Below are 12230 nucleotides of genomic sequence, written 5' to 3' on the forward strand. Positions count from 1 at the left end.
GAAATCACATACACCCCATTTACCTTTCCATGTAACTCTAAAGTAAGCAGCCTTTCTGATCCTGTCTGTTGTACCCGCAGATACAAAGTAGGGAAGGCAGCACTGAGGGTTTGGGGAGTCAGAACACATCTCCCAACAGCCGCTCCCTGCTCCACTCCTCCTTCCCGCTCTCCATGACACCGTGGCAACAGCTCATCACGGTCGAACTCTTTTGAACTTTTCACAATCAGTTGTTTAAGAACACTGAGTATACAGGGATAATGGAGGGAGACAGATGACAGCTGTAATGGATTAGAGACCCTGGCTGGCTTGGCATACAGGAGGGTCATTTTCACCGGGCTGGATGGACAAACCGGGAGCTATTGACAAAGACAAAGGAGAACAAGACTGAAAGATTTCCACTAAAGCGCTGTAATTTCATTGTTTAATTTATGGAAAAAATGTTTACGTTAGCATATCATTAATACTGTATTTAACTTTGCCTATTCTCCTTGGAGTAGGATAAATAGCCCCGAAACAATTATATTAATCTCAGCTTAATTCTTATCACTGCAAAAAAACATCTCCGCTCGCAGCCACTCATAATCAATTAAGGCATTACCATATCCAGGTCCGCAGAGAATACAAAAGTATAATGCTCAAGCCTGCCTGGCCTCCTCTCTGTCACCTTGGCCCATTTTAACACCATGCAGGGGGGGGGGGGGGGGGGGCAAAGCAAAGAAACAGCCACAAATAACCAGGATGAGCAAACATTAATACATACAACATTACCATCGGATGACACACCTACATGCTGCTGTTGCAAAAGTGAAGTAGGCCTCCTGGAGCAGCCCTCAAGGAAACACTCTGAACAGAACAAATTGGAGACATAGCTGATCTTAAAGATACAGTTAAATGAATACAAACAATGGGCTTCCTCTCTCCTCTTGGTTGACATTATGAATACATTTTCCCATTCATGAAGGTCACATCTCATCACACTATGTAACAGTAAAACAAGGCCAGAGCATGTTACCATACAGCTGCTAAGTGATGGGTTAGGATTTTTATTGTTCATCTCAAATATAATGAAAGGATCAAACGAATTTCACAGTCAAGTGAGAGAGTCAAGTGAGTCTTCTCTCGCAGGGACCTCTGTGCCCCTCATATTAGTGACAGATGAACATTGCCGTTAAGGGTAGGTCATTCAAGCGTAGTGTAATAGAGCACATAATTCCTGAGTAAAGACGACAGGCAATGGCCCTATCGACATCTCTCAGTGAACAACTGCCGGCGCTTCAGCTCGAAGAGTCCCATATGAGTATTCAGAGTGCAGCTGTCGATAAGCGGAAACAACATCTATCAGGAAGGCCAATCCCTCCAGTCCCCCCATCACTTTCCCTCAGACCTCCTTCCCATCTCTCCTCGTCCCCGGCAGCACCAGCACCTTGCCCTGGTCCCCCAGGGCTCCCAGTCGCCTGCCCTTGAACTGGATGTTGTGTTAAAACATCCGCGCACACTACTGGCTTGGAGGTTCAGGAGATGGAGGAGACATGAGTGAACAGGACGAGGGTAGGTGGTTGAGATGGAGCACATCCACTGGAGGCTGCTGCTCAGATGCACAGCCTGAGGCACCACTGGATCTTACAGCACTGACATGTTCTCAGTCATACATTTCTACATGAACAATGGTTTTGTATGATTCTGTGCCCAATCATGAATCCTTACACGCTCCATCATAAACAAAAAACACCCACTCACCTGAAATTACATTTCATTGCCTTCATTTTCTTGCTCCAGCTTGTAGCCGATTTGTTTGTGTCGCACACCATATGCTGCCACTGAGGTTTTAAATGGGCCAGACGCAGGTGGCCAGGTTGTGGGTGACCTTACCGTCTGTCTGTGTGCCAGGTGAGAGGAGCCAGTGGAAGTGGACAACAGTGTGCCCTGAAGCACTGGGCACAGCGGGCAGGAGTCAGCTCAGTGTAGATTAGAATACTGGTTATGATTAGGACTGAGACAGCAGGACACTGCGTTTTAACTTTGTGTGTACACCTACAGTTCATCCCATGCCTCTTGAGAACAATAAAAGCTTTTCTATTTAAATCAGAACATAGAAAATGGTTCATTCTGAGGACAACAATAGCTCAGAGGGAGGTCTGAGTTTACAGCTGCTACTAAAGCAGCATAATACATGATGTGAGAGATTACTTTCAACCAGTAAAAGAGAGAAATCAACTAAGTGTTTTTTTCATATGGAAAAGACACTTTGCAGGAGGTTCTAAAACAGATATTTATACCTCACGTCAGTTGACATTAAGCTCGATATGAAGAGAATGCATCAACCATGTGAACAAGTAAATAGCAAGATACTTTGGAAAAACTATTCTTTTTTCCAAAACCTTGTTTATTAAATTTAGAAAACACAATTTTGTTAACGGTTTCATAGCAATAGCAGGAAAGAACTGAAACTGAAAGAAGAGAGGGGGTGAAGGGCTGACCCCTGAGTTTAAATCCATATCTGTGTGGAGCTCAGCTGCCCCTATCTTGCCCCTCTGCGGGGTCAACTGCCCCTAACCTGGCACAGACTAAGAGCGTCAGTATGGTCATCAACAGCATGGTTTTTACCCGGTAACACATCTAAAGAAACAGGACATAGTAAAACTCCAAAGACATCAGGTAGAAAAGTTGAATTGCAAAGTCACTCTTCAAGTCAAGGTATTTCCTGCCAAAATATACCGAATATGCAACATTAACATTTAATTAGGTTGCCAAACCATATCGGTATGTGGATTTCATCACTAGGGAGGAGGGTTCTGCACAGCTTTGGGGGAGGAAGGGGCGTATCGGGATGCAGTACAGATGTAGTCCAAAAGTGCAAACAATGTCTATGTAGTGTGGGGGGTTGTGGGGGTGTGAGCGGAGCGGGGTGGGCTCCCCCCCACCCCCATTCTTCAAGGTGCTGAGAGGGGTGACTCTCTGGAGGGGGAGCCCATCATGTCCTCTGGAGGAAACACGGTCAGTGTGCAGGCTCGGATCCCGCCCAGCGACTCAGGCAGGTCAAACACTTTGTGCCACTCGTCCTTCTCCGGGTCGTACTTCTGCACTATCTCCACCATGCAGCGGTTGTTCCATGAGTAGCCACCCACCACGTAGATCTTGTTCTCGAACACGGCCACGCCCACGTCGCTCTGGCCCCGCAGCATGGCGGCGATGGGCGTCCACAGGTCCAGGGCCGGGGAGTAGTACTCACAGCTTAACACGTCATCGTAGTCGCTGGTGCCCCGGAAGTGATTCCCCCCGATGACGTAGAGGCGGTCGCCCACCGTGCACATACAGTGCAGGCCACGCACCGTGGTCATGGGCGCTTTCTGAGTCCACTTGTCTGCATCCGGGTCAAAGCACATCAGCTCTTTCTGAAACGTGTCGTGAGTGATTCCCCCTGCAACACAGAACAAAACAGGACCATGTTAAATAAGGTTGAAAACAGCCCTGGGGTCTAATCAAAAGCATTTAACGGACTGATCCAATGGTACTGTACCTAATGGTAACCCAACCTCGACCTACATTCTAGCCCTGCCACGTTGGGGAGCATGGAGGTGTCGGGTCGGCCTTGACCAGACCCTGTTCTGTCCTGACAGTCTCATGACCAGACCACAGCACTGCGACTGGCCACGCAGAGCATGTTGTAATCCTGAACCCCCAGTTCACTCCCCCCAACCCATCCTCAGAAACATCAGCCTGCTCTGCCCAGCAACACACAATTATCCCCATGCTTAGCACCACTAATATAACGGGCACACATTTTCTCAGCCACATACTTGCAATATAAGATAGATGCGATTATTTGTAACATAAATTCAAAACACTATTGCAGTGCATGTGTACACACATAGGTACTGTATTGGTAGAAAAAGAGAAATAGACAGGACACACAAAGCTGAGGAAAAGTGGGGAGAAAAAAAAAAAAAAACAGGACATGTCCACAGGGAAGGCTCAAAATAAAGAGGAACACAATCCCAGCATGCATCTGGGTGGGAGCCAGGCAGCCCACCCCTCCCTATGCTGTGCAGAGTGGCTGGGAGTGTACGCAGCGCAGTGAGGATCTGAAGTACATGCCAAATGGCGCCCGAATCCCTCCACAGCTTCTGCTGCTGCCCACTGATCCCGCTCGCTCTCTCTTTACCCATTTCTTTCTTTTTCGTTCTACCTCCCTCCCTCATTAATCTACACCGGGCTATTTTTAAATCAGTGGCCCAGACTAATCAGAAGTCTATAACATCAACCTCCTCCTCCTCGACCAAAAGATTAAACTCTGAGATAGACAAAGTTAGGTGCATTATCTTTATTCAAGTATGTGTGTGCGTGTGAGTCATTAAAACAATCTCTGAGACAAGAAAGACATATCAAACCCACTGATAGAATAGCAGCTTGATATGGGGTGTGGTTATTTTCTTGTTGAGCTGCATCTCACTGCCCAAGGTTAGTAGCATCTTAGAGTAACTGATGTCTCTGGCCAGCAACCTCCAGGGCTTATAATGGCTGAAGGATTGGTGTACTGCAGATACATATTTGCAGTGGTGGAAAAAGTACCCAATTGTCGTACTTGAGTAAAGGTAAAGATACCTTAATAGAAAATGACTCAAGTAAAAGTGAAAATCACCCAGTAAAATACTACTTGAGTAAAAGTAAAGATATCTTAATAGAAAATGACTCAAGTAAAAGTCACCCAGTAAAAATGACTTGAGTAAAATTCTAAAAGTATTTGTTTTGAAATATACTTAAGTATCAAAAGTAAATTATATTGCTAAAATATACTTAAGTATCAAAGTATAAATCATTTCAAATTCCGAATATTAAGCAAACCGGATGGCACCATTTTCTTGTTTTTTAAATTTACGGATGGATAGCTAGGGGCACGCTCCAACACTCAGACTTCATTTACAAATGAAGCATGTGTTTAGTGAGTCCGCCAGATCAGAGGAAGTAGGGATGACCAGGGATGTTCTCTTGATAAGTGTGCGAATTAGACCATTTTCCTAGGTAAGCATTCAAATTGTAACGAGTACTTTTGGGTGTCAGGGAAAATATACGGAGTAAAAAGTACATAATTTCCTTTAGGAATGTAGTGAAAAAAAAAAGTTAAGTACAGATACCTCAAAAAACTACTTAAGTAGTACTTTCAAGTATTTTTACTTAATTACTTTACACAACTGCATATTTGTACAGCAAATGTGGAGAGAGGGTAGATTTTGTTTCCATAGACGGGTTGGTTGTTGAGCCACAAAACCGACACGTGCGCAACTATGGGGCAAAACAGACGGGGTTGGCTTAGATTGTTAACAACAGATTTTTTTGTTGTTGCCATATTAGCATTGACATGAAATCAGTCCAAACACCTCAGAACAAGACATGGTATCAAGAACAAGATGAAACTAGCTGAATCGAGTCACTTACGTTTCCCCACATGGCAGTTTCTTGTCATTATTGGTAGCCATCTGGCCACCCAGAATCACAACAACTAACGGACTTCTGCCCCATTGAAGCGTGCGCATTGTTGGTGACGTTGTCAGCTAACCCATCTATACATTTGCCAAAAGACTCAGAGACAATGTTCCGTTTCTTTTCTTTCTTTTTTAGGGTGAAGATCAGCTTTAAAATTGCAGATAGATTGTAGCTTCCATCAATGTAATTGTCTTTGTTATAATTAAACATTTATCATTACAATTAATTACTGCCGTCAATTAAGTTACTCTTATGATCTCAGTTTAACGATAGTAGCTTTAATTTAGAACAAAGACAAAAGAGTTGTCAAAAGACAATTGCAAGCATTTTGAGAGACTTTAAAATATACTTTTTTGTATCTCGAAGACAGTAAATGGTTGTCCTTTCAGAGACCCTTTCAGAGCTCATTGGTCGCGCTGCCTGGCCCGCTAGATAATATCTCACATGATTGCCATACACTGGCACATTTATCGATCAATTTGTGGAGATAAAATTGTGCCGGGGCTTTGACTCGTCGTAAAAATGTATGACCTGTTTAGAGGAAGCACAGTGCTGGCACAAATGAGACCCAAACAACCGAGGCAGGGGAACACAGAGGAGCTAGACAAAACCAAGGGGTCAGCAAGTTCCAAAAATGATGATAAATAGAAAGGATGGCCAGATGTGAGCTTTAATGTCATTCCCCGGAAGATCTAGCCCTGGTCTTTGAACAAGGGCTGGGTGATATGGTCCAAATATCTTATCATGATATTTTTTAAAACTGGATGGTATTTTATGTTTTGGATAATAAAAGGTTTGACATGTGCTTTATGAGTTGTGAGACCCTAGGGTGGCAAATCATACATTCTAAGTGATTTCAATGGGTCTTTCTCCATTCTGATGGTTTTATACTGTTCAAATTCAACTCAAAATAATTTTTAGCCTTTTCATAAATGTCTGCATTTCTTGCACTTCTTTGAGATCATCTCCACGTAGGGCTGGGCAAACAATCTAGGCCTTATTTTTAACCAAATGTTGCAATTGCGATTTCACTTGTGATTTAGAGTGAAACACTTGGAAATAGAATGATTATTCTATAGTTAGAATATAATAGTGGGCACTTTGAATACAGTGTTTGACATGAAAATATGCAGTGGTTAGAGCATTAGACTAGTAACTGAAAGGTTGCAAGATCGAATCCCCGAGCTGACAAGGTAAAAATCTGTTGTTCTGCCCCTGAACAAGGCAGTTAACCCACTGTTCCTAGGCCGTCATTGAAAACAAGATTTAGGCCCAACATGGTAAGACAAACTAGCTATTTGCAGATGTAAGAAACACAAACTAATAGTGTAATTATAGAACGCTAGTTGATTTATATTAAGAAGCAAAGTGAGAACTGCATCGGTGTCATCAACATTGTTGCACGTGCTGCATTGACCATGCAGACTGAACGCAAGTTGTCTTGTGGTTGAGGAACAAAAAAAGCGCTCCTTGAGTAACAGGCGGGACTAGGTCTTTGTGGAAAGCGGCATGGAGAGAGACAGAGCGGAGAGAGATGACTCAAGTATCTAAGTAAACTAGAACAATGGACATTACACACGGCGTATCACATTTAACAAACCAAACATTCAAATATTGTTAAAGAAGGTAAAGCAAAAACCCAAACCGGTCCGTGCATCAATAGCGGTATATCGTAAAATACGGTACTACGCCCAGCACTACTTTGAACACGCCAGTACAGTAGGTTCTGGGCAGTATACCGTATAAGGGTATTTATTGTTTGATTTGTTAAATGTGATATTCCGTGTGTAACGTCCATTTTTAGAGTTTACACCGCTACTTGAGTCATCCCTCTCTAGGCTCTCTCGCCCTCTCTCCATGCCACTTTCCACACAGACAAAACCCCGCCACGTCACTCAAGGAGCGCATTTGTTGTTGCTTGACCATGAGATACTTGCGTTCAGTCAACATGGTTGTGTGACAGTAGTGGTAGTGTGAAGTGGGTGGCTGGGTGTCTGAGCCCCACTCTGGGAGTGGGAGCAGAGCTGTGATGGCCTGTGGCTTGACTCAATGTGTCAGCTCCATTCACCTGACAGGATGCCTTCAGACAACACGGCAGCACAGCCACCGCCAAGCACCTGATCTGGAATGACAGCAAGACACGGCCTGCATCCCCACGTGGACCACCTTGCACAGTGAGGTCGTGACCCCTGAGACATGGGGTGGAGCAGGAGGGCCGCTCCTCAACAGAGACATGCTGGCTGATGATGTTTCCGCTCCACCTGACTTCCATCACTAGTGAGAGTTTATAAAACATGCGGGCTGTCATGAAAGCTAATCTCGGCATGTGTCCAGTTTCCTTGTAGGAATGCAGCTTGCCCCGATGCTTGAGGGGAGCTTGTTTAATTAATAAGCTCTACAGTACAGACCTCTATCTGGAATGGTGGAGATACACTACATTCGGAAATTGATTAAATAAAAAAAATCCTCATCAATCTACACACAATAATGACAAAACGAAAACAGGTTTTTAGACATGTTAGCAAATGTATTACAAATTAAAAACAGAAATACCCAATTTACATAAGTATTCAGACCCTTTGCTATGAGACTCGAAATTGAGCTCAGGTGCATCCTGTTTCCATTGATCATCCTTGAGATGTTTATACAACTTGATTGGAATCCACCTGTGGTAAATTCAATTGATTGGACATGATTTGGAAAGGCACACACCTGTCTATATAAGGTCCCACAGTTGACAGCGCATGTCAGAGCAAAAACCAAGCCATGAGGTCGAAGGAATTGTCCTTAGAGCTCAGAGACAGGATTGTGTCAAGGCACAGATCTGGGGAAGGATACCAACATTCTTTTGCAGCATTGAAGGCCCCCAAGAACACAGTAGGCTCCATCCTTCTTAAATGGAAGAAGTTTGGAACCAAAGACTCTTCCTAGAGCTGGCAACCAGGCCAAACTGAGCAATCGGGGAAGAAGGGCCTTGGTCGGGGAGGTGACCAAGAAACGGATGGTCACTCTGACAGAGCTCCATAGTTCCTCTGTGGATATGGGAGAACCTTCCAGAAGGACAACCATTCTCTGCAGCACCTCACCAATCAGACCTTTGTGGCCAGACAGAAGTCACTCCTCAGTAAAAGGCACATGACAGCCCGCTTAGAGTTTGTCAAAAGGCACCTAAAGGACTCTGACCATTCTCTGGTCTGATGAAACCAAGATGTCTTTAGCCTCAATGCCAAGCGTCACCTCTGGAGGAATCCTGGCACCATCCCTACGGTGAAGCATGGTGGTGGCAGCATCATGCTGTGGGGATGTTTTTCAGCGGCAGGGACTGGGAGACTAGTCAGGATTGAGGGAAAGATGAACGGAGATGAACGCTCCAGAGCGCTCAGGACCTCAGATTGTTGCGAAGGTTTACATTATGGGGTATTGAGCGTAGATTTGATGAGGGAAAAAACTATTTAATCAATTATAGAACAAGGCTGTAATGTAACAAAATGTGGAAAAAGTCAAGGGGTCTGAATAATTTCCGAATGCACTGTATCTAAGCCTAACCATTGCCCAGTGCCTCCAGGCAGACTCTTGCCATTTTAGACAGGTGCATGTGCAGTGAAGCCTCCTCATTCCACTCAGGATGACACTAAGAGATGCTCCATCACAAGGAGGGAAGTTGACCTTTTAGTGTGATAATTGTTCAAACACACCATGTAAAGGAAAGGAACCCAGAAGTGCCAGTCTGACCATAAGCCACATGCCAACCATGGACAGAAATACATAAAGGTTGAGGCAGTAAGCACCATCAGCCGGGAAGCTAAAATGCCAAAGCTAGAGCCACCAGGCCCATGTTGTTCCTCTACTGGAGTCTGAGGCTGGATCAGAGCAGGTGAGGTGCCACTGGGTGAAGGAGGGTTACGATGTTAGTAGTAGGCTATGAGGTGTCTGGGTTATGCTTATTACCACTGTGCCCAGAGGCTGGGGGAGATTAACATAACCTCACCTGTGTGTTGGAGCTCCACCTCCTGCACAGTCATCAACCCCTCCCTCTTTTCCTCTCACTCCCTCCCTCTCTTTCTCTCTGTACAGCATCACTTTGTATTAGTCACACATTGGGAAACTGGGGCTCATCTCCATAAGGCAGGATTTGTTTTCAATCCTATGAAGTGAACAAGCACTGGGCTGACTCCTACAGAGAGACAGGGGATTAGTCGCACCCAAGTCTACCACACAATCACTACTTCCAGCCATCTTTACAATACCCCCCCGAAATAGCACAGAGAACTGGACCCCACTGATGTGGGAGGGAGGGAGGGGTGAGAAGAAGCAGGGTCTGCAGGATTCCACTGTATGACCTTGTAATGAAGGATGCTTTACTGACATCACAGCCCGCTGTTTGGCGAAGGATGGATGGCCCACTCTCTGCTCCATCTTATGGCTAATGTGGGACTGAAACGATTAGGAAGCGTGACTGTCAAACATGTGAGGCTTTAGTCACCCACAGAAAACCCACACATCTATCTTGTAGGATACCAGTCACTCTCTCAAAGAGAGCACTGCCATCTGGTACAGTCAGTGGCTCTAAAATATAAGTACAGTCAAATGGGAAAAGAGCCTCCCTCCAAGCCCTGGATCTAATAGGACTAAACTACCCACTGGCATTAGTAACTTGATTTGGAGCCACGTACGTACCCGAAATATACATGTAACCGCCGTACACCGTCCCTGCGTGGCCGTAGTGTGGCTCGTTCATTTTGGCAACGTACGTCCACTCGTTTGTCCTCGGGTTGTAGCACTCCACCGTGGCTGCATGGGGGAGAAAGAGATAGCAGAAAAAAAAACGGAGTATTAGAGGAGAAAGTAGGTCAAGAGAGAACTAAGGAAAACAAACAGCTGCAAATGAGGCCTTGGAGGGTCTCAGCGTGGGAGCTGCTGAACTAGAGACTTAAATAGAGATCCCCCCCACCAACCACCACTCCATTCCCAAGCCCTTCAGTGTTCACTGCAGTAACTCTAGTCTACACACAGACTAGAGAGGTTGTGGGGCATATTCACTCCCCATTACACAATTAAGGCCTATACTGTACCAATAGTTTTGTATTATGGATCCCCATTAGCTCTTCCAGGGATCCAGCAAGAACTAGTAGTAACATAAGGCAGTAATACACAATATTCAAACGTTTGGACACACCTACTCATTCAAGGGCTTTTCTTTATTTTTACTATTTTCTACATTGCAGAAAACAATGAAATAACACATATGGAATCATGTAGTAACCAAAAATGGTTAAACAACTCAAAATATATTTTATATTTGAGATTCTTCAAAGTAGCCACCCTTTGCCTCGATGACAGCTTTGCACACTCATGGCATTCTCTCAACCAGCTTCATGAAGTAGTCACCTGGAATGCAATTTTCACTAATGCTCTTGTGGCTGAATGGAAACAACTACCCACAGCAATGTTCCAACATCTAGTGGAAAGCCTTCCCAGAAGAGTGGAGGCTGTTATAGCAGCAAAGGGGGGACCAACTCCATATTAATGCCCATGATTTTGACGAGCAGGTGTCCACATACTTTTAGCCATGCAGTGTATCTATATACACTGCTCAAAAAAATAAAGGGAACACTTAAACAACACAATGTAACTCCAAGTCAATCACACTTCTGTGAAATCAAACTGTCCACTTAGGAAGCAACACTGATTGACAATAAATTTCACATGCTGTTGTGCAAATGGAATAGACAACAGGTGGAAATTATAAGCAATTAGCAAGACACCCCCAATAAAGGAGTGGTTCTGCAGGTGGGGACCACAGACCACTTCTCAGTTCCTATGCTTCCTGGCTGATGTTTTGGTCACTTTTGAATGCTGGTGGTGCTTTCACTCTAGTGGTAGCATGAGACGGAGTCTACAACCCACACAAGTGGCTCAGGTAGTGCAGCTCATCCAGGATGGCACATCAATGCGAGCTGTGGCAAGAAGGTTTGCTGTGTCTGTCAGCGTAGTGTCCAGAGCATGGAGGCGCTACCAGGAGACAGGCCAGTACATCAGGAGACGTGGAGGAGGCCGTAGGAGGGCAACAACCCAGCAGCAGGACCGCTACCTCCGCCTTTGTGCAAGGAGGAGCAGGAGAAGCACTGCCAGAGCCCTGCAAAATGACCTCCAGCAGGCCACAAATGTGCATGTGTCTGCTCAAACGGTCAGAAACAGACTCCATGAGGGTGGTATGAGGGCCCGACGTCCACAGATGGGGGTTGTGCTTACAGCCCAACACCGTGCAGGACGTTTGGCATTTGCCAGAGAACACCAAGATTGGCAAATTCGCCACTGGCGCCCTGTGCTCTTCACAGATGAAAGCAGGTTCACACTGAGCACATGTGACAGACGTGACAGAGTCTGGAGACGCCGTGGAGAACGTTCTGCTGCTTGCAACATCCTCCAGCATGACCAGTTTGGCGGTGGGTCAGTCATGGTGTGGGGTGGCATTTCTTTGGGGGGCCGCACAGACTTCCATGTGCTCGCCAGAGGTAGCCTGACTGCCATTAGGTACCGAGATGAGATCCTCAGACCCCTTGTGAGACCATATGCTGGTGCGGTTGGCCCTGGGTTCCTCCTAATGCAAGACAATGCTAGACCTCATGTGGCTGGAGTGTGTCAGCAGTTCCTGCAAGAGGAAGGCATTGATGCTATGGACTGGACCGCCCGTTCCCCAGACCTGAATCCAATTGAGCACATCTGGGACATCATGTCTTGCCCCA

The 12230-nt window shown here is 45.4% G+C and overlaps 1 protein-coding gene across 6 annotated transcripts in view; it reads right to left on the reverse strand.

Moving 5' to 3' along the window:
• Window positions 1–2337: 2337 nt before the first annotated feature.
• Window positions 2338–12230, reverse strand: part of LOC115154714 (kelch-like protein 13) — a 107177-nt gene continuing 97284 nt past the window's right edge. For 4 of the 6 annotated variants that reach the window (XM_029701217.1, XM_029701216.1, XM_029701219.1 and 1 more), the window contains 2 exons: window positions 10162–10275; window positions 2934–3421 (listed from right to left, as the gene is read on the reverse strand). In XM_029701217.1, coding sequence (XP_029557077.1) covers window positions 2934–3421; window positions 10162–10275 — 602 coding nt within the window. Of the gene's footprint in view, window positions 3422–10161; window positions 10276–12230 lie in introns of all 6 variants that reach the window. The other 2 variants (XM_029701218.1, XM_029701215.1) reach the window with 1 other exon arrangement.

This window comes from Salmo trutta, chromosome 19, assembly GCF_901001165.1.
Source record: "Salmo trutta chromosome 19, fSalTru1.1, whole genome shotgun sequence".
In the NCBI taxonomy this organism is placed as follows: Eukaryota; Metazoa; Chordata; class Actinopteri; order Salmoniformes; family Salmonidae; genus Salmo; species Salmo trutta.